The following is a 27986-nucleotide window of genomic DNA, read 5'->3' as shown; positions in this document are numbered from 1 at the left end:
GACATATCCATCTTGGCCACTTAAACGGTTAAGGAACCTGATTTAGTTGGAGTAGACTGTGTGCACCGATGTGGTGGAGTGCGAGTGCCCGTGCTGAAGGCGGCGTGCCGGTGTGTCGCAGGCAGCAAGACGCACACGGTGTTCGCGCCGACGGAGCGCGCCTTCGCCCGGCTGTCGGCGGCCAAGCGCGCGCGCCTGCTGTCCGACCCGGAGGCGGCGCGGCTGCTCGTCTCGCGACACGTGGTGCACGGCGCGCTCTACAGCGCGGGCCTGCGCTACTACCAGCTGCGCGACGCGCTCGCGCCCGACAGCGCGCTCACGCTCACCGTCAACGCCGCAGGTCAGTAGCCGCGCCGGCGCTCGCTAGCTCTTCGCATCTCAGACACCGCTCACCGTACAGGAAAAGGCTACGTCTCATGTCGCAAGTAACTTGCTAGTTATTCCGTTTATCATGACGATGTGAAGTTTATTTCGTACATATGAGTTTCTCTCATATAAATGATTAAGCTTTCTTAAAAGCCACCTTAGGCAGTCAGCTTTATTATGCAATGTTCCCTTATTGCAGCACTTTACATGCAGGGTCTTCCACATCACAACCTACTTCCAACCACACATTACACAACACCTCATCTAACAGGTAAGTGAAAACGCTACCAGAAGCTATCTCCCCGGTTCTTGAAAATTCATTTAACGAAAGAAGTTCTTTCGCTTCCTTACACAGAAACGTACAGTCAAAACATTATGACCACTTAGCTAATTGCAGGTATCGCCACGATTAGTACTTATACACTACTGGCCATTAAAATTGCTACACCAAGAAGAAATGCAGATGATGAACGGGCATTCATTGGACAAATATATTATACTAGAACTGACATGTGATTACATTTTCACGCAATTTGGGTACATACATCCTGAGAAATCAGTACCCAGAACAACCACCTCTGGCCGTAATAACGGCCTTGATACTCCTGGGCATTGAGTCAAACAGAGCTTGGATGGCGTGTACAGGTACAGCGGACCATGCAGCTTCAACACGATACCACAGTTTATCAAGAGTATTGACTGGCGAATTGCGACGAGCCAATTTCTGGGCCACCATTGACCAGACGTCTTCAATTGGTGATAGATCTGGAGAATGTGCTGGCCAGGGCAGCAGTCAAACATTTTCTGTGTCCAGAAAGGCCCGTACAGGACCTGCAACATGCGGTCGTGCATTATCCTGCTGAAATGTAGGGTTTCTCAGGGATTGAATGAAGAGTAGAAAGACGGTTCGTAACACATCTGAAATGTAACGTCCACTTTTGGAAGTGCCGTCAATGCGAACAAGAGGTGACCGAGACGTGTAACTAATGGCACCCCCTACCATCACGCCGGGTGATACGCCAGTATGACGATGACGAATATACGCTTCCAATGTGCGTTCACCGCGATGTCGCCAAACACGGATGCGACCATCATGATGCTGTAAACAGAACCTGGATTCATCCGAAAAAATGACGTTTTGCCATTCGTGCACCCGGGTTCGTCGTTGAGTACACCATCGCAGGCGCTCCTGTCTGTCTGTCCGTTCCGCAGTACAGATGTTCTAAAATGGTTCAAATGTCTCTGAGCACTATGGGACTTAACATCTGTGGTCATCAGTCCCCTAGAACTTATAACTACTTAAAACTAAAACTAACCCAAGGACAGCACACACATCCGTACCCGAGGCAGGATTCTAACCCGCGACCGTAGCGGTCACGTGGTTCCAGACTATGTCCTAGAACCGCACGGCCACACCGGCCGGCTAGTACAGGTGTCAAGGCGCTATTATCGATATAAACCCGTCCAGGCGATAGCAGTGTCACCTGACTACTAGTCAGACACACGCACGGTGCATGTAGTATTAGTGAGCGTGCTCTCCGTGTGTAGAATGGGGAAGGATGGTTGTCTGAGTCTGGCCGAGGGCAGACTGTGATTGTCTGGAGGCTCGGCACGAGCATTTCGGAAACGGCACGACTTTTCGGGTGTTCGAGGAGTGCTGTGGCGAGTGTCTTCCACACGTAGTGGAACCAAGGTGAAACCAAGTCCAGACGTCGTGGGGTTGGGCGACCCACACCTCATTAAAGATGTCGGACGTCGTAGGCTGGGCAGACTGGTAAAACAGGAAAGACGGCAATTTGTGGTGGAGCTAACATCAGACTTTAATACTGGGTAGAGTGCAAGTGTGCCTGAACACACAGTTGCACCGAACACTGCTAACGATGGGCGTCCGCACACGACGACCCACGCATGTCCCAATGTTAACACCACAACATCGACAAATACGACTGAAACGGGCACGTGACCATCGTCACTGAACGTTGGCGCAGTGACAAAGCGTTGCATGGTCTGATGAATCCCGATATCTGCTTCATCAAGTCAATGGGAGGGCGCGAATCCGTCGTCTTCCAGGAGAACACCTACTTGGCACCTGTACTGCTGGTCGGAGACAAGCTGTCGGCGACTCCATTATGCTCTGGGGGACATTCATGTGGGCGTTCATGGGTGTAGTGGAGTTCGTGCAAGACAGCATGACCGCCAAAATGTACAGTACACTCCTTGTAGTACACTTCTTCATGACGATCATGTTTCCCGATAGCAGTGGCATTTTTCAACTGCATAATTGGCCATGTCACAAGGCCAGAAGTGTGATGGAGTGGTTCGAAGAACACAGTGGCGAGTTCCAGTTGGTGTGCTGGCTCCCCCAACTTGCCAGATCTGAACCCATTCGAAGACATCTGGGGTGTGACTGATGTCAGAGCTCATAGTCCCCCTCCTCGGAATTTATGGGAATTAGGCGACTTGCGTGTGCAGACATGGTGCCACATCCTCCAACGACCTACCAAGGCATCATTTCTCTCATGACGCGTCACCGCTGTTGGCAATGACAGAGGTGAACAAGCAGGCTATTAGGTAGGTGGTCATAATGTTCTGGATGATCAGTATATTTTTCAGCATAATCTCCGTTCAGTGCGACCGCCTTACTGGAAGGTTATGGATGTGTGCATAGTACCACTCTACTCTTCGATGCTGAAGCCAACGTCGTGCTGTATCAATAACCTCCCCACCATCCACGTACTGCTTCCTCCGGAGTGCGTCCCTTAATAGGCCAAACAAATGGTCTTTAATCGCTCTTTATGATCTTTTCTTATGCGGCCAGAAACCAGCATCCATACAGTTTTGAGTACCTCACTTGGTAGACGAGTGCGTCAGCACTACCAACACAGACGTCCAATAGAGCAGCAAATTGTTTGATTTTGTTCCTTTGATTACCTCGAACGAGAGTGTCTGCGCCGCGCGGGATTAGCCGAGCGCTCTAATGCGCTGCAGTCATGGACTGTGCGGCTGGTCCCGGCGGAGGTTCGAGTCCTCCCTCGGGCATGGATGTGTGTGTTTGTCCTTAGGATAATTTAGGTTAAGCAGTGTGTAAGCTTAGGGACTGATGACCTTAGCAGTTAAGTCCCATAAGATTTCACACACATTTGAACAATTTTTTTTAAATTTCACCTGTCTCGTGTGCTTGACCAATCAAGTCCCATAACGTATCACATTTGATTTGAGAGTGTCTGCACGTTCTAACGTTGCAAGAGCCACATCTGTGTGCGGCCGTCCGGCACCCGGGAGATCAGATAGGTTTGCGCGACCTTGTTGTGATGATGAGAAACGCCTCGCCCAACGACTCGCCTCGCCGTGCTTTTGTTCACTGCCAGGTCTCCGTAGATATTCTGTAAGCGTCTATGAATATCTGCGACGCTCTGGTTTTCCACCAAAATAAGCTCAATGAATCTCTGTGCTTGGAAAGTACCTCCCATCTCGATTACAGGCGCCACGTATTACGCCGTCACCTATCGAAACTTCATCAAACTGAAGCGAAAATATTACACGATTTTCCACAACAAATTCTGCATTTTTTCAACCCCAACTGGCCGAGAAAAGAAAATGTTGCATTACTTACTGACCGGCGTTCGTATTACATACTGAACTTTGGAAATATTTACAACTATTACTAATATAATCATTTATTTGTTATTGTTAAATAGATGCCTCTAGGTGTTATTAAACCTTTTTAAATTTTCTTTTTTCTTTACATGCCATTGCTAAAAGCGGTCTCAGCACACGTTGCCGCTACACAAACCGTACAGTGGCAAGTCACTGTTCCTCACCACTGCAGTAAAAAATAGTCTTTATATTTGATTGAAAACACTATTCCACGCAAATCTGTGAACTCTTAAAATTATTTACAATAATGTCAAATAATTCAATCATTTACATACGCTATTACCATTATTGCGGTGTAAAAACAGTAAGACTCTTCTAAAATGGTCTCATCCGTTCGTTTTCCCTAAGGTTTAGTTGCAGAACATATGTGACACTTTTTTACTACTCTAGACAACGTGATTTCATCATCTTTTACTAACTGTCACTCTTTCAGCTTTTCTGATACATTTCGTTAACCATATTTAAATCATTGCCTTTATTTGTTTCATTGACTTCTAATATTCTTAGTTCTTTATCTATTTTTTCTTTTAGGTACAAAAGCCCGTTGAATCGGTAGTAAAATTTTATAGAAGTGTGACAGTCCATACAATACTTCATAAAGAAGAGTTGTTAGACTCTGGCAGGGGAAAGAAAAGAATGCAGGTAGCAGAAATGAGGTTTCTGCAGTCGATTTTGGGATAACCTAGTGTCGATTGCATTCTGAATGAAGATATGAGACTCAGATTACATGTATGGCTGTAGAGTATACTGGAGGAAACACACAATATGGAATGATTGAATCATATGGAGAGAATGTGCGATAGTAGAAATCCGCAAATAATGTGTATTTACGAAACCACAGAGTGACGCAATAGAGGTTCAGAATGGTTCAAATGGCTCTGAGCACTATGGGACTTGCCGGCCGTGGTGGCCGAGCGGTTCTAGGCGCTACAGTCTGGAACCGCGCGACCGCTACGGTCGCAGGTTCGAATCCTGCCTCGGGCATGGATGTGTGTGATGTCCTTAGGTTAGTTAGGTTTAAGTAGTTCTAAGTTCTAGGAGACTGATGACCTCAGAAGTGAAGTCCCATAGTGCTCAGAGCCATTTGAACCATTTTTAAACTATGGGACTTAACATCTGAGGTCATCAGTCCTCTAGAACTTAGAACTACTTAAACCTAACTAACCTAAGGACACCACACACATCCATGCCCGAGGCAGGATTCGAACTTGCGACCGTAGCGGTCGCGCCGTTCCAGACTGTAGCTCCTAGAACCACTCGGCCACCTCGGCCGGCCCGTAATAGAGGAAGTCTACAGAAAAGAGTGAAATATCAATTATGAGATCCTTGAAGACAAAATAATTTCAACAAGAGTAATCCTCGACGACTATGGAGATGAAGATAATACGTATTATAATTGTTTCCGAAAGCAGTCAGTTCAGATTTCAAATCTTAGGTCGATTATGATTCAAATAAAACTAGAGTAATCTAGAATGTCTGTAAAACCAAATGGAAGGCATGTAAGTAGGGGATCATTAAACAGACGTTCCTATTACAAAATATGAGCCACGCAGTTTGAGGAGCCGTGTCACTGATTGCGCGGCCCCTCCTGCCGGAGGTTCGAGTCCTTCTTCGGGCATGGGTGTTTATGTGTTGTTCTTAGCATAAGTTAGTTTAAGTAGTGTGTGAGTCTAGGGGTCGATGACCTCAGCACTTTCGTCCCTTAGGAATTCACACACACAAGAAATATGAAAGGAAAACTTGTAACGTTTCACCACTGTTTTGTAACTCGTACGCTGAAGTAACAGTTAATAAAGTGTAAGTAAACGTTAGGAAAGAAATAAAAGCACGAGAAGAACAGATACCCAGGCTCCGTCACTTTTCTGGCAGAAAGTAAGTGAGATTTAGAAAACATCTCGAACAAAATAAGCAGCAGAATTTTTCACAATATGTGGTCCAAAGAGAAATAAAGCGACTATGAAGGTAATGAAGAGTAGTAGAGAGTGGAGAAGGGTTTTGTGTATTGTGTACTGAACTGGGGACCTAGAAACGATGGAGAGGCTTCGTCCCATCGAAGCCCTCAGTGGTTCGCAACCCCACAACAGGCCACAGCAGTTCACCCACCTCACCGTCGCCCAACACCGAACCCAGAGCTATGTGCGAGTCGGCCCCCAGTGGATCCGCCCCTCTCCCCAACAGGAACACCTCGTACCAGACGAGTGTAACCCCAAATGTTTGCGTAGTAGAGTAATTATGGTGTACGCGTACGTGGAGACAGTGTTTGCGCAGCAACCGCCGACATTGTGTAACTGAGGCGGAAAAAAGAGAACCAGCCCGCATTCGCCGAGGCAGATGGAAAAGCGCCTAAAAACCATCCATAGGCTGGCGGCACACCAGACCTCGATACTAATCCTCGGGGCGGATTCGTGCCGGGGACCGGCACGCTTTCCCGCTTGGGAAGCAGCGCGTTAGACAGTGCGGCTAGCCCGGCAGGCGAAGGGTGTTGACTGACATTAAAACTAGACATGACACTGTAGGACGGTAAGAAAGTTTTCCTATCTGCGAAGAAAATTTTCCCGGAATTCCTGAATCTAGGAATACCTGTAAGTAGATTGGTGTCAGCAAAGAAAGGTATCTTCGATAATAGATCATTGCCGATATCATACCGAGATATGAAGTTGATGAACTAGTCGATGAAAGTGTACGTCTGCAACATAGAATTGCATACACGTAAAACGAGGACCATGGTTATTAGAGAAGACAAACAACTGCAAGCGTTTGAAATGTAGCTCTAAAGCAGTGTTGAAAACTAAGCAAACACAAAAATCATGAAATTAATGATCAAGATCCAAATTAGAATCCTTATGAGAATGAAGGACAGTGAGGAGGAGAACGACAGAGCGAGGGTAACGCTGCGTACGCATCTAGTTTAAAAAATAATATTCCTGAGACCATCCACTGATTACCGTGAATAACAACTGTCGTATGTGGTTAGAATGGTTGCGATGACACAGCATATTGCAGCACTCGCTGCCGTATAACACGGCGAAAAAACAATGGTAAGGGGAAACTTAGCAATTAGTGCCCCGTAGTTTTGTAGCTCTCGGAATGTAGTTAATGAGTGGCTTCAGTTGAATGTGGCATATCTGAAGACACCTGTGGGCACTCTTCCTCGCTAGATGCTGGCGATTGTCAATGCTAGAGGCGGTGTTACACGATAATTCCGTGACTTGTCCTAGAGTTGAATAATTCTTTGTCCGGTGTATTTACTATTCAGCAGTAGCCGGAAGCTTATGATTAGATACATCACGTTTAAGAAATTAACATTGTTAAAATAGTTTGTTAGGGAAAAAAGTTTATGTATTTTATATTACAGTGATACTGACGACACAGCAACTATTTAAAAATTCCAGAGTTAAACTTTTATGTCTAGGAGAGCATGTGTATGTGAGCACGTTTGTATGTAATTAAGAAAGAAAGAGAGAGAGAGAGAGACGGGGCTGTCGGCTTTAAAACAAGAATCCGAGTTCTTACAAGGGACATTCATTCGATAAGTAATGCAACACGATTTTTTTCTCTGCCAGTTTCGGTTGAAAAAATGCGGAATTTGTTGTGGGACATCGCTGAATAATCACACATCATCCCCTATAGTTTCATGATGGCGGCGCTGAACGTGGCGTCCGTAATGGAGGTGCGTTCCAAGGGGGTTATTCAGTTTTATGTCCTCCCTCCTGCTGCAGCTATCAACTCTGAAGTGCATTGTATTCTTTGTATCCCGCCTGTATAGGCGGCGCGCCGATCTGCTCCTGGGAACTGCTTCTGCAAAATAGGCCGAGAGTGAAGGACGCGAGTAGGAGCAGGAAAAGGTGAAGTACTTTGGTACTGCCTGTAGATTTTACAAGTTTACTATAGGCTTTTTTTATTGTTATTTTAACACCTTACAAAAGGTGGTCCGGCAGCAGCAATATTACTCCGCTCTTCGGCCACAGATAGTATAAATAGACACAAGGAAGACACAGAAAAACGAAGCATAATGGTGGACAAAAAACAGTAGACATGGAGCCGTTCGCAGGTGTAGTAGAATAAAAAATAACGTTCAGCACTTGTACACGGACACTGATGACTGAAATGACACACGTGAGCGTTGGAGCCTGGGCGGTGAAAACAATAAAGCACTAACACGACGGCACACACAAAGAACTGATGGCGATGATCTCCGGCGCGCGAATGTTCACTTGACGTGTACGAGTCTGGAGACCTGCCAAAAGGGGAAAAGGTGGGGGAGGAGGGAGAGGGGAGGGTGTAGATGAGAGTGACAGAGGAGACGGAGTAAAGAAGGTATGGGGGTAGGGGAAGCCCAGGGGGAGGAGGGAGGGAGAGAGGCAGGAAGGGAGGAAGGAGAGAAGGGAGAGAGGGTGCCCTAAGGAAAAAACACAGAGTGTGGAAGCGGAGGATCAAAATTGATAGGAGGGGTAGATGGAGGGGATGAGGGCATCACCAAGGAGGGGGAGTTGGTGGAAGCCACCTTCGGCGAGGGTATGGAGAGTGGAGAGATGGAGAGTAGGTGGGACATGGGGATACAGGCGTGGCAGCAGACGGGGGTGGGAGAGGATGGGAGAGGCAAGTGGGTGAGGGGGATCAAGTTTATGGGAGGTGTAAAGGATCCGTATCTGTTCGAGGAAAAGGAGGAGGTGCGGGAACGCAATAAGGTCGTATAGGATCTGCATGGGGGAGGAGAGACAGATGCGATAGGCGAGGCGGAGTGCATGGCATTCTAGGATTTGAAGGGAGTTGTAAAAGGTAGGAGGGCCGTAAATCCACGCAGGGTGGGCGTAGCAGAGGATAGGGAATATGAGGGATTTATAGGTGTGAAGGATGGTGGAGGGGTCCAGACCCCATGTACGGCCAGAAAGGAGCTTGAGGAGGCGGAGGCGTGAGTGTGCCTTGTCTTGGATTGTCTGGAGATGGGGGGGTCCAGGAGAGGTGACGGTCAAGGGTGACGCCAAGGTACTTGAGGGGGGGGGGGGTGAGGGTGATAGGACAGCCATAAATGGTGATATAGAAGTCGAGAAGACGGAAGGAAGGGGTGGTTTTCCCTACAATGATCGCCTGGGTCTTGGAAGGATTGACCTTGAGCAACCTCTGGTTGCACCAAGTGGTGAACTGGTCAATTTACTATAGGCAAAAATATGAGTACACACTTGGTTACTTTCGCTGAGATGAGCACGTAGGTGCGAAGCCGTACAGGTATCAAAGCAAACACCTACTGGAAGTTACAAAGGCAAAATCGCCCACTATAAAAAAAAAATGGTTGAAATGGCTCTGAGCACTATGGGACTTAACATCTATGGTCATCAGTCCCCTAGAACTTAGAACTACTTAAACCTAACTAACCTAAGGACATCACACAACACCCAGTCATCACGAGGCAAAGAAAATCCCTGACCCCGCTGGGAATTGAACCCGGGAACCCGGGCAAGGGAAGCGAGAACGCTACCGTACGACCACGAGCTGCGTCGCCCACTATCAAGTAGAAACAATGTTGCTTGGTCGTCTACTCGTGATCAAATGGGCTGAATGTGGAGCGGCGCTCGTCGAGCTCCACAGAGTCGGCTAGAGGGCGCTGTGGTCAGCGTTTTTCGTCCACTCTCGTAGTGCCAATCTATGAGAGCGCAGCTACGTTGTGGCATCGTAGCTATCGAAACCACAGTGCTACCCCAAGGAAACTGACGAAACGACTTCAACGTGTTCGTCGCCACAAAAATACAAGAAACTTCTCCTTGTCCAGGACAACGCATGGCCTCACACAAGTTTGTGCATCCGACAGGACCTCACAAAACTTCATTGGACTGATCTTCCTCGTTCACCCTACAGCCCGGAACTCGCACCTTCAATGTGTCTGACCCAGTGAAGCATGTACTCCGCAGGAAGCAGTACGTGGATGATGGGGAGGTTACTGATGCAGCAAGACATTGGTTCCGACGTCGACCAGTGGAGTCGTACCACGTATGCATACAGGCCCTCACAGTAAGGTGGCTTACGGCCGGTGGATTGAACGGAGATTATGTTGAAAAACAGGATTTTGTCGCCAAACGAGTCGGGAATAATGTGGTATATTGGAATCCTGAATAAAACTAACCTGCTTTCGGAAAAAAATGTGTTGCATTACCTATTCGACGTCCCTCGTACAGTGTCACAAAACTATACTTGATCTGTAGGTAAACGTACCTGACAACAGAAGAATAATATTGTGAAACGCATCCTGGAATCATAAATACAATTACCGATTTCCCATTTTTGTGTGGCTGGATTAATGTCTTAACATCGCTCATCCAGTACTAGCAGGTTTCCAGTAAGGATCACTCTACAGGGAAGACATGATACAGAAACATGTACTATTCCTAACGGTTATCGAGGTATTATTTGAAAGTCATGAGGTTAACCGTATTGACCACTTAAATGAGTACATCACTTCCACAGCTAAGTGCTCACTGTTTGGAAGCAAACAGGTGTTAGTCAAAAGGTTGTAATAGTTTAATGCGTAGTTCGTAACTGTGGCAAAGAAGTCATGTGTCTCAAACTCTTAAGTAGTTCATCATAAAAGTATTTCAGACATAATTTACAGTCAAATATCACGTTCATTCAATATTGCATTTGATTTCGTCTTCAGAAAATGTATTTCCTAGCACTTGCAGATGAAACAACAAATTTTCAAATACGTTAGGCATAGGAAATAAAATACTATACTAACCTGAAAGTTGTGTTTTATTCCACATTTCGTTCATGATCTATGGCCAATGGTAAAACAACCGAATGCAAGGAATTAAAGAAGTTTAAAGTAAAAATGAAATCTGGTACATTTCTTACTTCGTTCAAATTCCATCAAGATGATTCCGTTTCACATACGTTATTAACCTGCTCCTCTCAAGTAAAACGCAAACAGGATTCTAATTGCAGACAATAAACCCCACTTTTCCATCTTTCCTGGAGTTTACTTCGTTCATAGGCAAGTAATTACTAAGAATGAGAAGTGCTATGAAAAATTGCGCATTATTAATGACATCGTCGCTGGACAAACGGAAAGAGTAGGTTGTATTAGATATTCATTTTCATCCCATAACATTTTTAGCTTGTTTCACATTTGCTTCAGTTTTAAACTTCGTACATATCACGAGAATGGACACTTTATTTCTGGAATATACGTGTGTGTGTGTATGTGTGTGTGTGTGTGTGTGTGAGAGAGAGAGAGAGAGAGAGAGAGAGAGAGAGAGAGAGAGTAGGTGCTATAAAGTACAGTGATTCAAATTCTGGCCTCGTTGTCGGTAACAGCAGAATTTACACCCTTCATCAATCCTTTTAAATTTCCAGTGAGTTTGTTCAACTGTTTTAAACACCGTGACGTTTCTTTCAGTAAGGCCCATATCTTATCCCATATGCGCCCCTAATGACTTCACTGTCGACGAGACGTTAAATTTTTCTCATGCTTGTTAATGGGAGTGACATGTTATTACTCTTCACTTGACTATTTGCTGCTCTGGCTCTAAAATTATTAGTTTCCGTACTCGCATGACCTGTGTTAACGAAGATCACATCCCTGTAACTCTCAGTAATTGTTGAAGTATTTGCGCTTACTATTAGCAGCCAAAATTGTAGCCATTTCCCGTATCTCTTCATGTATAGCCCTTCACGCTCACACACACACGGTATTTTGTTTCACGTGCAGCATTCCTAATTGGTGCAAAAATTGTGTAGATAAATAAAGTTAGAGAAAAGGCAAGTAATTTCTCCCCGTAATTGTAGTTAAAAAATTCTTTATTTTGAATAATACTTGAAATACACAAACGAATTGTGTCGGATTCAGCAATAGGAAAGAAATGCGGAAGTGTTTACTCGTACCTACGGTGTTTTATCTGCATCGTTGAAAATATATACACATGCCTAACTAACGAAAGCGGGTAGGTGTGTAATAGAATGGAATCCTCAAAATAGAGCAAAAATAATGTTATTACGAATAGTGATTTCGATTTCTGTCCCGTCACAACGACTGTAATTGAGATCTCACATCCCGGGAAGAAAATTTCACCATCGTCGGTGAAAGTATGAAACAATAGCCGTGCATCTCGGTTTACATCTAGTTCGCTGCTTTCATCCAGCGCTCTTGATCGTTAGTTACACTCACCAGTAACTGATCTTTACTTTCGCCAGACAGTCGACGACTACAACAGCAACGGATCTTAACGTCTTGTAATTCGACCTTTCACCTCAGTGAAGTACGCGCAAGTCTTTCAGCTAACGTTTCTCTGCAAAACCATATCTGTGCAGGGACCATTTCCTTCATAATAATATACGTGGCTTCTCATGGATAGGAGGACTCACAAGTGTCAGGCAGTATAAAGCGATATTTTAAGCGATATAGTTAATCTTTTGTTTTCACTACGTAAAATGTCATTTAGTTTGCGACGGGTGTAGAAAAGTGAAGCAAGTTACTGTTTTTGGACGGGTTGGTTGAACGGAAATCAGTTCACTAGGCCATTCACTGTACACATTTTTACCTAAATGGCGGTTAACCCTAAATAATGAAAAGTGTGAGGTCATTCAAAAGCAACCAGTTAAATTTTGGTCGTATGATGAATCACAGAAATCTAAAGGCTGCCACTTCAAGGAAACACTTAGGGAAAACAAATTACGAACAATTTAAATTTGAACGATCACATAGATAATTTGGCGGCGAAGACGAACCAAAGACTGCGTTTTGGTAGAGCACTTAGAACTTGCAACAGATCTACTTAAGAGACTGTCTGCGTTACACTTGTCCGTCCTATGCTAGGGTACTGCTGTGCGATATGGGATCCTTACCAAATAGGATTGATGGAGGACATTGAAAAAGTTCAAAGAAGGGAATCTCGTTTTGTATTATCGCGAAATAGGGGAGGGAGTATCACCGACATAATACGCCAGCTGGGGGCGGCAATAATTGAAAGAAATGCGCTTCTCGTTGCGGCAACATCTTTTCGTGGAATTTCAATTTCCAACTTTCTCCTCCGAATGCGAAAATATTTAGAGGAAAAATGATCATTGCAATAAAATAAGAAAAACCAGTGCTCACAGGGAAAAATTTAAGTGGTCGTTTTTCCCACGCGCTTTACGAGAGTGGAACGGCGGAGAAATAGAGCGAAAGTGTTTCGGTGAACCCTCTGCCAGGCACTTAAATGTGAATTGCCAGATTACTCATGTAGATATAGAAATCAACGCAGTTTACACCATACGAAACAGAAGAATTTCGTTCCGAGCACATTAATACACGGAGATCGATTCCAGCTTACAATCTGGAATATAAATTAAGCCTTTCAAAGACTTTATTTAGGAATAATGGTCACAAACAGCGATCAGTTATACTGTATTTATGCTTTCGGGTAAAAAAAACACAAATTCCTTTAGACACCAGAAAAAGATAGACCTACAACATTCCCTCTACACTGGGCCTCTATCTGAAGCAAGGTACGACATTTGCTACACAAATACGGAATCAGGCTTATGTTCTGTCCGAGACCCAAAATTAAAGAATGCATACAGTGAAAGACGACCTAAGTTAGACAGTACCTAGGATCGAGGAGTACCTGGCGTGTAGAACAGGTCATGTGAATGCGGCGAGAAACACACGGTTCCAACAATGCACTGATCATAAACAGTTCAGTAACTTTGAAAAGTTGCTGGTAGGGGAACAAAATGTAGTGAAAGGGCGTAAAATCAGTTTTGTATACACTGGGGTACTGTCCCACGCTTCATCTTACTACTTTTCTATTGTAAAAGAGGCGGCAGATAATCGCATGTGCCGTGATACATTAAACTGAGATAGTTTGTGTTCATGTTTTGTTTTTGGGCGCAAAAAGCTGAGACAGTGACTCCAAGCTTATGGAGACTGGAACAGTCGCTACAAGCATAACACTTTCAAAGACTGAACACAGGGAACTATAACATTTCTTCTATGTTGGGCCACTACCTAAAGCAAGGGACGACATTTGCTAGACAAATACGGAATTAGGTCAAAGGGAGAGATTTTTCTGCCCTTCCACTCAAGAATTTCGATCTGACAGGGGAGTGGGAACTGACTCCTTTGCCATTCATTGTTTTTAAGTATGCGACGTGGCTCCTGAAGTGTCACTCCCACTACAGCAACCCAAAATGCCACTGTATAACAGAGGCAAGTAAATAAATGGCAACAGTGAGTCATCTCCGAACTATCAGTTTAGTGCTTCTCTTCGAAAACTTTAGTTTCTTCTTACATATGACGGAGCTAAACAATCTAGAGAATTTTATACATCTATTTCGATTATATTAATCGATTCGTTTGTAAAGTTCCAAGTTTTGTGTAGACTTCTCAGCTATACAAATAATTACTCAAAAAGTATGTCCGTGTCTTCAAAACGTTCCTGCTCTCATCAAGCTTAAGGGGAGACGGAAGGCAATTTTAATCCCTATTCTGCCAATGATATTTTACCCTTTTAATAGGTAAACTTTTCAGAAGAACTATAAGTGATAAAACAATGAAATTTTTACTGCATATATGTAGCATATATGTCTCAATTTACAAGTAAAACCTCTTAAGGTTTTGGAGGAAAAAAATTTATTCTTTCACTAGTAAAATTTAACTTTTTTGTAGATTATTTATTACAAAACTGTTTCTGATTGTTTGGTGGTTCTCAATTTACTTGTAATAACTTATTACCATCTACAGTACAAATTGACCAAATTTCATGTTTCTAACCGCATTAGTTTATCAAATAACGGTACCTGAAAGTAAAAAATTGCAGTTTTGAGAAAAATCCATTTAAAGTTTAATATTGCAATTCTTACCACTAATATTTTCCTGCACCGTACTCAGCATCATCAGAATCATACTAATCGTCGTTTCTTCTCTTGGTCCCTCTTCTTATCTGTCTGGCTTATTTTGTGCATTTTAAATTAGCAATATCTGCTTTGCGGTTTCTCTTTTCATCTATTTGCACCAAGGATTTTGCAGTATTTCCACTAGATTTTATGCCCAATAACTACAAAACATTCCAGTTTTCTAATTACACCATCATTGAAGCATAATATAGCATCATAAACATCAAATTTGAGGTTTGTAAGCTGAACAAATACGGTTTTCCGTAACCGGTTCCAAATGAAAGAATTCACACATTCATTTAAACTTTGGATTTTCTCATGATGACATTTCTTCAACAAGGTATCTTTACAAAGGTCTCTAAATATGGGTTTAATTTCATTCATTACTGATGCAGGTAAAGAATGTTTGTGACCATATCTGGCACTTCTCCTGTACTTGTACCAAGTGTCAGGATCATTCGGGCAAAGACCATGCACTGGATTTTCATCTGTGGAAAGCTTATGGAAAAAGATAGCCCACACAGCTTTTTTCATATTTTCTAAATTCCCTAAATTTCTTCTTATGTCCAAGCCAAAGATACTAAGTTTCAGGCATTACATCTCACCAGGACAACGCAATGGTCGACGGCCTGCACTTAACGATCGAGAGCAGCAACGTTTGCGTAAAGCTGTGAGTGCTAACAGACAAGTATATCGATAGTAGATACACGGTAGGAAACATTGAAGCGACAAAACAATAGAAGCATGAAATAATATACAAGTAGTAAAAGAATGCTGTGCATAATCTCCGCATGGCACAAAAAGGAAGGCGTGGCATTTAAATGCCAGATTGCACAGAGCGTCAGGAAACCATCATATCTCACGAAAAAATTGTCGTATTTATATAAAACAAAAACTGTTTCATGCAGGAAAGACCAGGCATTTCAAATATGCTACAATTTAAAAATCGAATTTTTGAAGGCCACTTGCCTTCCGTCTCCCCTTAATATTTTCAAAACTGCGCAGAAGAAACATCAGTAGCTTTGCATGCTAAGTGCTTTAAAAATATCATTATGTTCTCCATCGTCGTGCTATGACGTGAGGTGTGAAGTCCACAGTTGCTGAAATTTCAAAGAGCGTAGAGCACAAAGTGTTCGTAAGCTTTTGGCTTTTACATTACTCTTTCATTTAAGTAACTTGCCGGTTTCTATTCAAATAATATTATCACTATTAACTACGGAAAACGGATGTCAGGCAATCAGTAATAACGGTTCTTCTCCGGATCTAAAAATCACAGACTGAGTTTCAAGACGGGAAAAAACACGGATTGTAAATTTAAATTATATTGTTTCTTGCAGTCTTCCACTTTCCCAAGGTTCTGTCGGAAATAGCTTGTTAGCGTGCGCCGCCGTACCCCTGTATGGCGAGAGGTAGGAACACGTAACGTACACGGGAACATTGTCGAACATGAGCGTTTCAATGGTCTACGTGTTATGGTGTGGGGAGGCATAATGTTGCAAGGGCATACCGACATCAAAATCTTTGAACACGGTACACACCGATCAGCGCTATTGTTAAACTACACTACTGGCCATTAAAATTGATACACCACGAAGATGTGCTACAGACGCGAACTTTAATCGACAGGAAGAAGATGCTGTGATATGCAAATGATTAGCTTGTCAGACCATTCACACAAGGTTGGCGCCGGTGGCGACACCTACAACGTGCTCACATGAGGAAAGTTTCCATCCGATTTCTCATACACAAACATCAGTTAACCGGCGTTGCCTGGTGAAACGTTGTTGTGATGCCTCGTGTAAGGAGGAGAAATGCGTACCATCACGTTTCCGACTTTGATAAAGGTCGGATTGTAGCCTATCGCGATTGCGGTTTACTATATCGCGACATTACTGCTCGCGTTGGTCGAGATCCAATGACTGTTAGCAGAATATGGAATCGGTGGGTTCAGGAGGGTAATACGGAACGCCGTGCTGGATCCCCACGGCCTCGTATCACTAGCAGTCGAGATGACAGGCATCTTATCCGCATGGCTGTAACGGATCGTGCAGCCACGTCTCGATCCCTGAATCAACAGATGGAGACGTTTGCAAGACAACAACCGTCTGCACGAACAGTTCGACGACGTTTGCAGCAGCATGGACTATCAGCTCGGAGACCATGGCTGTGGTTACCCTTGACGCTCCATCACAGACAGGAGCGCCTGCGATAGTGTATTCAACGACGAACTTGGGTGCACGAATGGCAAAACGTCATTTTTTTGGATGAATCTAGGTTCTGTTTACAGCAGCATGATGGTCGCATCCGTGTTTGGCAACATCGCGGTGAAAGCACATTGGAAGCGTGTATTCGTGATCGCCGTACTGGCGTATTACCAGGCGTGATGGTCTGGGGTGCCATTGGTTACACGTCTCGGTCACCTCTTGTTCGCATTGACGGCACTTTGAACAGTGGACGTTACATTTCAGATGTGTTACGACCTGGGGCTCTACCCTTCACTCGATCCCTGCGAAACCCTACATTTCAGCATGATAATGCACGACCGCATGTTGCAGGTCCTGTACGGACCTTTCTGGATACAGAACAAGTTCGACTGCTGCCTGGCCAGCACATTCTCCAGATCTCTCACCAATTGAAAACGTCTGGTCAATGGCGGCAGAGCAACTGGCTCGTCACAAAACGCCAGTCACTACTCTTGACGAAATGTGGTATCGTGTTGAAGCTGCATTGGCAGCTGTACATGTACACGCCATCCAAGCTCTGTTTGACTCAATGCCCAGGCGTATCAAGGCCGTTATTACGGCCAGAGGTGGTTGTTCTGGGTACTGATTTCTCAGGCTCTATGCACCCAAATTGCGCGAAAATGTAATCACATGTCAGTTCTAGTACAATATATTTGTCCAATGAATACCCGTTTATCATCTGCATTTCTTCCCGGTGTAGCAATTTTAATGGCCAGTAGTGTAGCTGGTTTCAAAAAAAATTTTTTTTGTGGTTACTAGTTTCGGACTACGTTATCCAGTTTCAAACCATAGCATTATTGATAAATGTTAACGTACATTGCCATTAGTGCACACATAAAATAGCCATAACTATTTTTTTTAATTTGTATACTGAATCCAGTAACTTTATTACACCACGTTCTTTTGGATGGGGCTAACACTACTTATCTTAGTGGAGTTAATGTATCCTAAATTAGCATTACTATTTTGTACTTATGCAAAAGTACCATTTATGGTTGTTGCATATGTGTGCACTAGTGGAAATGTACGTGAACATATACGTCGATGACTATGGTTTGAGAATGGACAATGTAGTCTCAAACTAATCACCACAAATGAACGTTTTTGAACGTAACTGTGATATAAACTGAAGAAAATACCTTCATAAGAACTGTCATTTTTGTTCGTCTTGCAGCATATTTCTTTCGGTTATCTTCTGTGCGATGCTGCAGCAACTCTTTTTGGATTCGGTCCTTTTATCGGGTTCTGTTACTTGGCAATGACACATCAAGAGAAAATTACTTTCGTCCTTAAGTTTCGCGCACCAGTGTATTTAGATCGTTCCGGCACCCGTTCTGTGGCTGCAAGACTACGTTAGCATGTCGTTCTTGCAATATTCTTTCAGCTGTTCTCACTGACCTGAGATCAGTAATTTCATGTCGCCGTCCCTTATCCTCTTTCCAGCTGAAATATCTTCTTCAGTTTGAGCCAGCTACTTCCGAGTCGAGCAGAAAGACACGGGCGTGCTTTAGCGATAACGACTACAGTGTCAGGTTGAGATAACACTAAGTGTGCTCTGCTGAAGGGTGCTACAGTTGCCGAGCCAGTCGTCAGTACAGCAGTGCGATGTTAGGGAGGGGGAATGCTTTAACTTTGCGGAGCATGTTTTGTGACGGCAAATTTCGTGCGTCCATCGTGGTTCCGAGTCTACGTTAAACTGTGGATCCACTATTTTTGACGGGGTGCGCCAGTCCAAAGGTTGGCGTGTGGCAGTAGGATCACGTTTACTAAGGCTCTAGTGTTTTCAAACCAACCTTTGGACTGATGACAGCTTCAACTTATCTTGATTCGTCGAAGCGAGGACGAAGGAAACTGCCTCAACGGAAGTAACATTAAAAGAAATAAGAAATTAATAAAGTCACGACTGTCCGTAATACATCTATTACCAGCTTCCTTAACTGGCTTCCTATATCTTCTTGTTCCCTGCAGATAAGATATCGGTTGTCACTGGTGCAGGTCCAGAAGCTATCAGCCTTTCAACAGTGTAACTCACATTATTGGTGCACACAGTCTTGGTCTTACACCAGTCCTTAATATAAAAAAATAATACTAACAAGTAGTTTCCAAAACCAGACAGCACAATGCTCGCTGCAGACTTCCGCTGAAATATAGAGGCTATAACCTCAGAACTAAAGGAGCACGCTACCCCTAAATTACGGGAGGAGCTCCATTAGCGGGTAGTACATTATTCGGCTTTCACTCTCCGATTAAAGTAACCTGAAGTGGAACTGTGGGAACAGCTCCACATTGTGCGGCAGGTAACACCGTGCGTTCCGACCATTGTTGACGATGAAAACCACTTGAGGAGCCGCAGCTGGAACTTTGCGCGTTTCCGGGCTGATACCGGAACTGCGGGCATGATGGCTCTTTGTTCTTCTTCTTCAGCACAGTACAGAGACATCTAGGAAAGTCCCCTCAAGGCGCATCCTGTTTTCCGTCATTTGTCGCCCTCCGCCTTTCTATCTCTTCAGATTCAAAGGTTATTTCTTTCTCGTGCCAAAGATATTGCCACAGTTATGACATATTTACAAAAAAAAAAGCTCTGAGCACTATGGGACTTAACTTCTGAGGTCATCAGTCGCTGGAACTTAGAACTACTTAAACCTACCTAACCTAAGGACATCACACATATCCATGCCCGAGGCAGGATTCGAACCTGCAACCGTAGCGGTCGCGCGGTTCCAGACTGTAGCGCCTAGAACCGCCTTGCCACACGGCCGGCGACATATTTACAGTTTTAATACATAAAATAAGAAGTAATAATAAGAATACAAATATTTATCATATATCTTTGTTCTTGTTGTCTTCAGTCAAAAGACTGGTTTGATGCAGCTCTCCATGCTAACCTATCCTGTGCAAGCCTCTTCACCTCCGAATAACTACTGCAACCTGCATCGCGCTGAATCTATTTACTGCATCCATCTCTTGGTTTACCTTTAGAATTTTTACTCGCCATGCTTTCCTCCAATATTAAATTTGTGATTCCATGATGTCTAAGAATGTGTCCAATCAACCAATCTTTTCTTTTAGTCGAGCTATATCGCAAATTTCTTTTTTGCCAGATCTCTTCGGTACTTCCTCAGTTAGTTACGGGATCTATGCATCTGATTTTCAGCATTCATCACATTTCAAAAGCTTCTGTTCTCTTCTTGTCCCCGGGCGCTCTGGCCGAGCAACTCTAGGCACTTCAGTCCGGAACCACGATGCTGCTACGGCCACAGGTTCGAATCCTGCCCCGGGCATGAATGTGTGTGATGTCCTTAGTTAGTTAGGTTTAAGTAGTTCTAAGTTTAGGCGACTGATGACCGCAGATGTTAAGTCCCATAGTGCTTAGAGCCATTTGAACCATCTCTTCTTGTCTGAACTGCTTATTGTCTACGTTCCAATCCATACAAGACTACACTTCAGAGAAGCACCTTCAGAAATGACTTCCTGACACTTACATCTATACTCGATGATAGCAAATTTCTCTTCTTCAGAAACGCTTTTCTTGCCATTACTAGTCTACATGTTATATCCTCTCTACTTCGGCCGTAATCATTTACGTTACTGCCCAAATAGCAAAACTCGTCTGCCATTTTCGTGTCTCATTTCCTAATCTAATTCCCTCAGCATCGCATGATTTAATTCGACCACACTCCATTAAACTTGCTTTGCTTTTGTTAATATTCATCTTACATTCTTCTAGCAAGTCACTGTCCATTCCGTTCAACTGCTCTTCCATGTGCTTTGCTGTCTCTGACAGAATTACCCTGTCATCGGTAAACTTCAAAGATTCTATTTCTTGTCCCTGAACTTTACTTCCCTCTTAAAAATTTTTTCGTGGCCTCGTTTACTGTTTGCTGAATGTACAGGTTGCACAGCCTCGGGGACACGCTGGAGCCCCGCCTCACTCCCTTCTCCACCACTGCTTGCCTTTCGTGTCTCTCGATCCTTATAACTGCCCCTTGGTTTCTGTACAAATAGTATATAACAGAAACTTCCTGGCAGATTTAGACTGTGTGCCAGACCGAGACTCGAATTCGGGACCATTGTCTTTAGAGGGCAAGTGCTCTACCATCTGAGCTACCCAAGCACGACCCAAGCCTCGTCCTCACAGCTTTACTTCCGCCAGTGCCTCATCTCCTCGTTCCAGTATACAGCCGTTCGGTCCCTGTTTTTGATCCCTGCTATGTTCAGAATTTCGAAGAGAATATTCCAGTCAACATTGTCAGACGCTCCCTCTAAGTCTACAAAAGCTACAAATGTAAGTTCCCCTTTCTTTAACCTACGAGAACGCAAACTGATCTTCCGCGAGGTCGGTTTCTGCTGGTTTTTCCATCCTTTTTTTAAATAATTCGTTACAGTATTTTGCAACAAGGACTTATTAAAATGAAACTTAGGTAATATTAATACCTGTCAACACCTGCTCTCTTTGGGATTCTAGTTATTACATTATTCTTGAAATCTGCAAGTATTTCCCCTGTCTAATATATCTTGCATACCAGGTGGAACGACTTCGTCATGGTTCACTCTCCCAAGGATATCAGCGAGAAGGTCATCCACTCCAGGAACCTTTCTTCAGCTTAGGTCTTTCAGTCCTCTGTCATATTCTTCTCTTAGTATCTTATCACCACATCTTCATCTACTTCCTCTGCTCTTGCTTCCCTTGTATAGCCACTCTGTATCTTCCTTTCACCTTTCCCTTCTTGCTTAGTACTAGTTTTCCATCTGAGCTCGTGATACTCATACAATTGCTTCTCTTTCCTCCAAAAGACTCTTTTATCTTCCTTTCGGCGGCACTATCTTGTCTTAGTTACACATGTCCTCTAGCCATACCTGCTTAGCCACTTTGCATTTTCTGTCATCTCGATTTTAGACGTTTGTATTCGTCTTAGTCTGCTTCATCATAATTAAGGCTACCTGAAAACATTCGCATCTCAACTTTCTCGCTGATGATCTTGTCAAAATCGCCACTCTGGTTCGAAGTCGCTTCGAGGTTTCCCTCTGTCTGAGCCGGGAGGCAACATGTCGGAGCGCTTAATTTTTCTAGCGAGAAATTTAGCGGTTTTACTGCCAATTTCATCATCTAGGCCATTCATGGCGGATCTATATAAGGTCCCGTGGGTGCCAGAAGAATACTCCTAGATTTGAATATCTTTATTTTTGTGGAGGATTTCAGCTGTTATTTATTTATTCCAGTGAATGTGAGTCTCCTTGCAGTTTTATTTATTGTTTTATTTTGATGACATACACATCCAAATAAAATAAAAAATCACAGCTGCATGGAAATTGACTTTCACTGGAATAAATTTAATATCTTAGGTGTTGCATGGTGATTGTCCAATGGATATGGCACCTCCATTTTAGTTGCAAAGTTCTTTCTTACTGATTGTTGCTTGTGATCCCCTGGATAAAATTTATGTGCATGTTGTTCAGTTCCATTGGTTAGTGATAATTTCACAGGATTCATTCAGTCCAAGTTCCAAGGCAGGGCGGAAAGACTGCAGCCTAGAAAAAAATACATTGTATCTGCCAGGAATATCTTGGTCACTGTTTCTGAAATTTGTTAAGTTGCTGGTTAACATGACGCAGTGATTAAATAATAGCTCGTGAATACTGCAAAAGTCTGAAAGCCTACTTGGCCAACAAGATGCGTGCGAATAAACTTAGATTGACAAAGAAAAATATATACATTCTCTTATCAGGACAAGTAACTGCTCACGGAGGTGTTTTGGACAAAGTATCTACCCGTGAAGATGCTTTGACTGTGGGAAAACAGAGCGTTCATGTACGTCTCGTACAAGTCTGTTCACTAGATTTGGAATTCTGTGATTTCTACCTATTCCCGCATATACAGAGGTATGTCCTTCAACACATTTTAGTCAAACGTCGATGTGTACAGTGCACACCTCGTAGGTGCAGACTTCATAGGCTCTCAGTTCGCCTATGGAGTCTGCTCACTGGAAAAAAGCCGGAGAAAGTCCGTCGATATTTTGAGTGGGCTACGTCGATTACCGAAAAAGACTGTCGTTTGAAATGGGGTGCTTAATTTTGGCCACTAGTCTTTTTAGGTACCTTAAAAGTGGTGATTATCACTGGAAAAATATTTTATCTAAGTTACTGCTTGTACGCAAAAGGTATAACTTCGGTAAAAGTTAAACGTTTATTTCAGCACAGATCTAATTAGCGAGGACGTTGCTCTTTCAGTGTAGCCTCTTGCTAATTACTAACGCTCTCACAGAAAGGAAAGTGCCACAGGATGGTCAGATAGCTCTCCACCGCGACTAAAGATAGTTTTCGATGTACACAAGCAATAATCTGCCACGCGCTGTTGCTGATAATCACTCTTGACCACAAGATAGTCCACGCCGTCGTGAATTTCATATCTTCCTTTCACTGTAGAGTTATTATCGAAAGTGGGTTGGTGGCGCACTGTTCCGCGCATTACTACTTTTGCATCGAGTTTCTAATAAAAGACAAATGCGCGGGTGTATTTTCGTGCTGTCTGCGAGCGACGGGATCAAAGCAATATTTCGCTTGAAAAGCTTAGTTACTAGAGACTCGGTTTCCCTTTCTCCTTTCATAAATATATCTGTAGCGCGAACTGTACCCGCGTGAGATCATACAGAAGGCGGTCTAACTGGATGCAGTATAGTTTCTTTTTTCCTCGGTTTTCTGTGAAATGCTAGCGTTTCTTGAAAACATCTAACAAAGACTGGAGGTAATTGATAAATTTACTAATAAAGTGCATAACAGTTCCTTACTGGGCAAAGTTAACACACTTCTGTGTGGGAAAATGAAACATACTACTCGCATTTTAAGCAGCCATTTATGGTGTTGTATAACGTGTGATTGTTTCTCACTTTTAACTGCGTTTTAAGGGGTGTCAAATATTATCATAATGGGTCGACTGAATGGCAGTGAACAAGCAGTTTACTACAGACGTGACCTTGCATGGCATGTGTCTCACTTGTCACAGAAAGTCCTAAAATAAATAGAATGACAGTCAGATGCCGGACATAATATTAACAACATGTTTGTGTCCGTATATGTGAAACTAACACTGGACAAGTGTTTGAATTTTTTTTCGTAATTATCCTACGATATACGCGATATGGTAGATTACACACTGTAAATATGCACGTAATTAAACGGGAATTTGAGTCACTCAGAGACGGTGCTGTATTACAGTCGTACACGGGGACGTAGCAGCAGAACCGATAAAAGGTATCCAATCAGGGCCGGTTTAAAGCGCACGTGACACAAAGGGAGTCAAGCTGCACGGGTGCTAGAAGCGCCAGTGCTGTAAGACTTCTATACGGGACTTGTCACAATTAGTAGCAGTCGCTTGGGAAACCCAAGTGAGAGGACACCAGGGGTGCCAAAGTGCAACATATGTATAGGGTCTACAGGGCCTAACACAAATTTTAGCGAAAAAGTGATAATAGAGAAAAGCAGTAAGGGGTTGAAGGGACGGGGAGTCAAATGGTAAGTTGCTTGTGTGAAAAATGCTTTCAAGTAGACCTGTATCCACTGGAAGCAGTTTAATGAGGAACGGCAACATCGTTGTAAATGTGACTAATGGTGGTACGCAATCGTTCCAAGACAGGTCCAGACACACATTGCTTATATCCTATGTGCATGGCGCACAACGACTGTGACGATGCAGTAACGAAAATTCTTGGCTGTTCAGCCGCGTACAGCGCTGTCCGCACATCAGCAGTAAACAGGATAGGAAAAAGGAAAAATTACACTTGTAGACTACGTTACTTCCTTCAAGCACCTTTCGTGGCTTTAAATATTTAGCTTGTGCGAGGATCTAAATATACAGAAATCAACTTAAATCACTTAATAAAAGCAAGTCTTCTGGTCCAGTCTGTATACCAATTAGGTTCCTTTCAGTGTATTCTGATGCAACAGTTCCATACTTAACAACCATATACAACCGTTCGATCGACGAAAGATCCGTACCCAAAGTCTGGAAAGTTGCACAGGTCATACTAATATTCAAGAAAGGTAGTAGGAGTAATCCACTAAATTACAAGCCCATATCGTTAACGTCGATATGCAGCAGGATTTTAGAACATATATTGTGTTCGAACACTATAAATTACCTCGAAGAAACGTCTATTGACACACAGTCGACATTGATTTAGAAAACATCGTTCCTGTGAAACACAACTAGATATTTATTCACATGTAGTGTTCAGTGCTATTGACAAGGGATTTCAGATCGATTCCGTATTTTTGGATTTCCGGAAGGCTTTTGACACGGTACCACACTAGCAGCTCGTAGTAAAATTGCGTGCTTATGGGATATCGTCTCAGTTATGTGACTGGATTTGCGACTTCCTGTCAGAGGGACCACAGTTCGTAGTAACTGACGGAAAGTCATCGAGTAAAACAGAAGTGATATCTGGCGTTCCCCAAGGTAGTGTTATAGGCCCTTTGCTGTTCCTTATCTATATAAACGATTTGGGAGACAATCTGAGCAGCTGTCTTCGGTTGTTTGCAGATGACGCTGTCGTTTATCGACTAATAAAGTCATCAGAAGATCAAAACAAACTGAAAAACGATTTAGAAAAGATATCTGAATGGTGCGAAAAGTGGCAGTTGACCCTAAATAAAAAAAAGTGTGAGGTCATCCACATGAGTGCTAAAAGGAACTCGTTAAACTTCGGTTACACGATAAATCAGTCTAATCTAAAAAGCCGTAAATTCATATAAATACCTAGGTATTACAATTACGAACAACTTAAATTGGAAGGAACACATGGAAAACGTTGTGGGGAAGGCTAACCAAAGACTGCGTTTTTTTGGCAAGACACTTAGAAAATCTAACAGACCTACTAAGGAGACTGCCTACACTACGCATGTCCGTCCTCTTTTAGAATACTGCTGAGAGGTGTGGGATCCTTACCAGACAGAACTGACCGAGTACACCGATAAAGTTCAAAGAAAGGCAGCACTTTTTGTATTATCGCAAAATATGGGAGAGAGTGTCACAGAAATGATACAGGATTGGGCTGGACATCATTAAAAGAAAGGCGTTTCTCGTTGCGACAGAATCTTCTCACGAAATTCCAATCACCAACTTTCTCCTCCGAATGCGAAAATATTTTGTTGACACCGACCTACATAGGGAGGAACGATCACCACGATAAAATAAGGGAAAACAGAGCTCGTACGGAAAGATATAGGTGTTCATTCTTTCCGCGCGCTATACGAGATTGGAATAATAGAGAATTGTGAAGGTGGTTCGATGAACCCTCTGTCAGGCTCTTAAATATGATTTGCAGAGTATCCATGTAGATGTAGATGTAGATGTAGATCAGAAAAAAGAGAAACATACTCTGCCGTGACTAGGTTAACAGGCACTCAGGGCAAACTTCGATACATCCTCCCTGCAGACATCTCATTTTTTTTCTATAGTCTCATCGTCGCTTTTCCCTCTTCTTTACTTCATTGAGATTAGCGCGGCTTGACATGTAAGTGAAGCATTTAGAATCATGAAACCACACACAATCCAAAGCAGCATAACTTGCAGCAACATCGCGATTCGTCTTTCTTCGACTGATTGTCAAATGATGCAGAACCGCAACAAACAAAAGAACATACGTAAAATATAGTCTTTAAACTTATATTGTGTTGGCTCAGTTGGCATTCCGAGATTGGTGGCTCCATCTAGCAGCCAAAACTAAAAGAAACGAGCATTCCATACCAGGAAAATGTAGCTCTTAAGGTGCTGTTGCTTAACAAAAACCAGTTCTGTTATCATGATTTCCCTCCTCTTCCTCCAACCTTTGCCCTCCCTCTGCTCCTTTTCCTTTGCGCTTCCTCACTTTTTTCGCCTATCACAAAACTGTGCCTCCGCGGAAACGATGCCAAGGGAATCCTCATTTATTCCAGTTACGCCACTTACAACGCATTAGTGTTGGACAAGCTTTGAGTTGATCCATGACTGACGCATGAAACTATCAACAGTTTGGACACTGAAGTGGAAATTATACATTCGGATACCATTAGCACTCCTACGTACATCTCATTAATCTACCAGCCATCTTTCCGTCACATTCCTTAAAGAATCGACCTCACTCGTCAAAAGAGCTTCAACCGTCTGATTACTTTACAAATGAGTTAACATGGAAAATATTTGGCGTTAAGTATGTAAAACTTTTGTGTCTGAAGACGCAAAACCCTAATTATTTTGATTTTTCAGCTGCAGATTATTTGTCCACAGACTAATGAAAAACTCAAAACCAAAACTATAATAAATTAAGATGTCATCTTTGACGCTGAAGTGTTTTGCTACATCACCAATGAACATTTATAGGTGAATGTAGAATTTGCCGGCGTATACTGCTGACGAAACCTTCTCGGGCTTCCATTCGGGTAGTCCCGAAATTTCATTGCAATCGCCCAGATGGAAGTCCGAAAAGATTTGGTCAACGAATATTTAGTAAGCGAGAAACTGTTATACTTTCATGAGTTAGTGGCACTTTAGCCGAGAAAAATGTAGTAAAGGTTCGAAGTAATTCTTAAAATTTGTTCGAAGTGCTCTCCTTATCAAACACTAGATGAGTATAGTCGGAGTACCTTTCGCTCCATTGTAGGCAAAAACTAATTTTTCACGTATCTCAAAATTTACGGCATCATATCTCCTGAACTACACTCATGCTCATAAATTACGGATAATTGCAGAATGTAGTGCCACACAACGTGGCACTACACACAACTGGTACTAATAGCATAGGCACATATGGAGCACACACGACACGGTATTGGTGATAAGTTGAGAAAACCGTCCCGAAACACATGTGCTACAAAACGCCA

At 43.2% G+C, this 27986-nt stretch overlaps 1 protein-coding gene across 1 annotated transcript in view; it reads left to right on the top strand.

Annotated features, from left to right (window-relative positions):
* The window catches only part of LOC126191112 (mucin-5AC), a 304373-nt gene that overhangs the window by 213619 nt on the left and 62768 nt on the right, over positions 1 to 27986 (top strand). The window contains exon 6 of the mRNA XM_049931854.1: positions 122 to 340. Within this exon, the coding sequence (XP_049787811.1) occupies positions 122 to 340 (219 nt within the window). The remainder of the gene's footprint in view (positions 1 to 121; positions 341 to 27986) is intronic.

Source organism: Schistocerca cancellata, chromosome 6 (assembly GCF_023864275.1).
Source record: "Schistocerca cancellata isolate TAMUIC-IGC-003103 chromosome 6, iqSchCanc2.1, whole genome shotgun sequence".
Taxonomy (NCBI): domain Eukaryota; kingdom Metazoa; phylum Arthropoda; class Insecta; order Orthoptera; family Acrididae; genus Schistocerca; species Schistocerca cancellata.
Note: the sequence above shows the minus strand (reverse complement) of the source record. Positions and strands in the feature narration are given on the sequence as shown.